Source organism: Wasmannia auropunctata, unplaced genomic scaffold (genome assembly GCF_000956235.1).
Source record: "Wasmannia auropunctata unplaced genomic scaffold, wasmannia.A_1.0 LD335759.1, whole genome shotgun sequence".
NCBI classification, from domain to species: Eukaryota; Metazoa; Arthropoda; class Insecta; order Hymenoptera; family Formicidae; genus Wasmannia; species Wasmannia auropunctata.
In genome coordinates, this window is record NW_012027131.1 from 10,320 (window position 1) to 11,086 (window position 767).

Sequence of the window (767 nt, forward strand, 5' to 3'; positions counted from 1 at the left end):
CTGCCTCTGCCACTCAGCTAACTGCGTTTGCTCTTGATGCAATTTTGCCTTCAGTTGCTCTTGCTCCTTGCGTCTATGATCTAAAATTTGTTGTTGCTTGAGCCATTGTTCCTGGGCCTTCCGCCACTGCTGCTTCTCGCTGCCCTCTTCCGCATCTGACATCTTTAACCTTCTTACAGCCGCCTTGGTCGTAAGATTGTCTTTTATAAAATTTGCTGCACACACCAGCCTTGATTAATCCTCGTCGCCAATATGTAATGTCTTCGGGTAATAATGAGAAGCAGGATACGCAACTATAAGTTTATTATATAACTCAAACGAAAAAGCTCTACAGAGTAGTTATACTTGTGACTGTGTAGGCAAAAGGCCATGACGAGAAGACACAGGAAGGAACGCGCGCGCCCTCACGCTCTAGTAACTAAATTAACCTTAATACTCGAAATAACTAGCCAATAACACTATCCCTTTCATATCGCTCCACCTTTTTAGCGCGATTATTTTCGATATCCCTTTTATATCGCTCCACCTGTTTAGCGCGATTATTTTCTATATCCTTTTTATATCGCTCCATTTGTTGCGATTATTTTCTATATTTCTTTTATATTGCTCTCTTTTTTTCGCGCGATTATTTTTTAAATTCCGTTTATATCGATTACGTTTTTTAGCACGATTATCTTGTTCATTTTGTTGGTACTGGCTACACCTTTCAACACAATCAGCACGAATATTTTCTAAATTTTCTTGTTGATATACATGTTGATCTTTAT

General features: G+C 39.1%; 1 protein-coding gene across 1 annotated transcript in view; it reads right to left on the reverse strand.

Moving 5' to 3' along the window:
• LOC105456139 overlaps positions 1-162 on the reverse strand; it is a 10,471-nt gene extending 10,309 nt beyond the window's left edge. Inside the window, exon 1 of the mRNA XM_011699959.1 lies at positions 72-162. Coding sequence (XP_011698261.1) covers positions 72-162 — 91 coding nt within the window. The remainder of the gene's footprint in view (positions 1-71) is intronic.
• Positions 163-767: the final 605 nt, after the last annotated feature.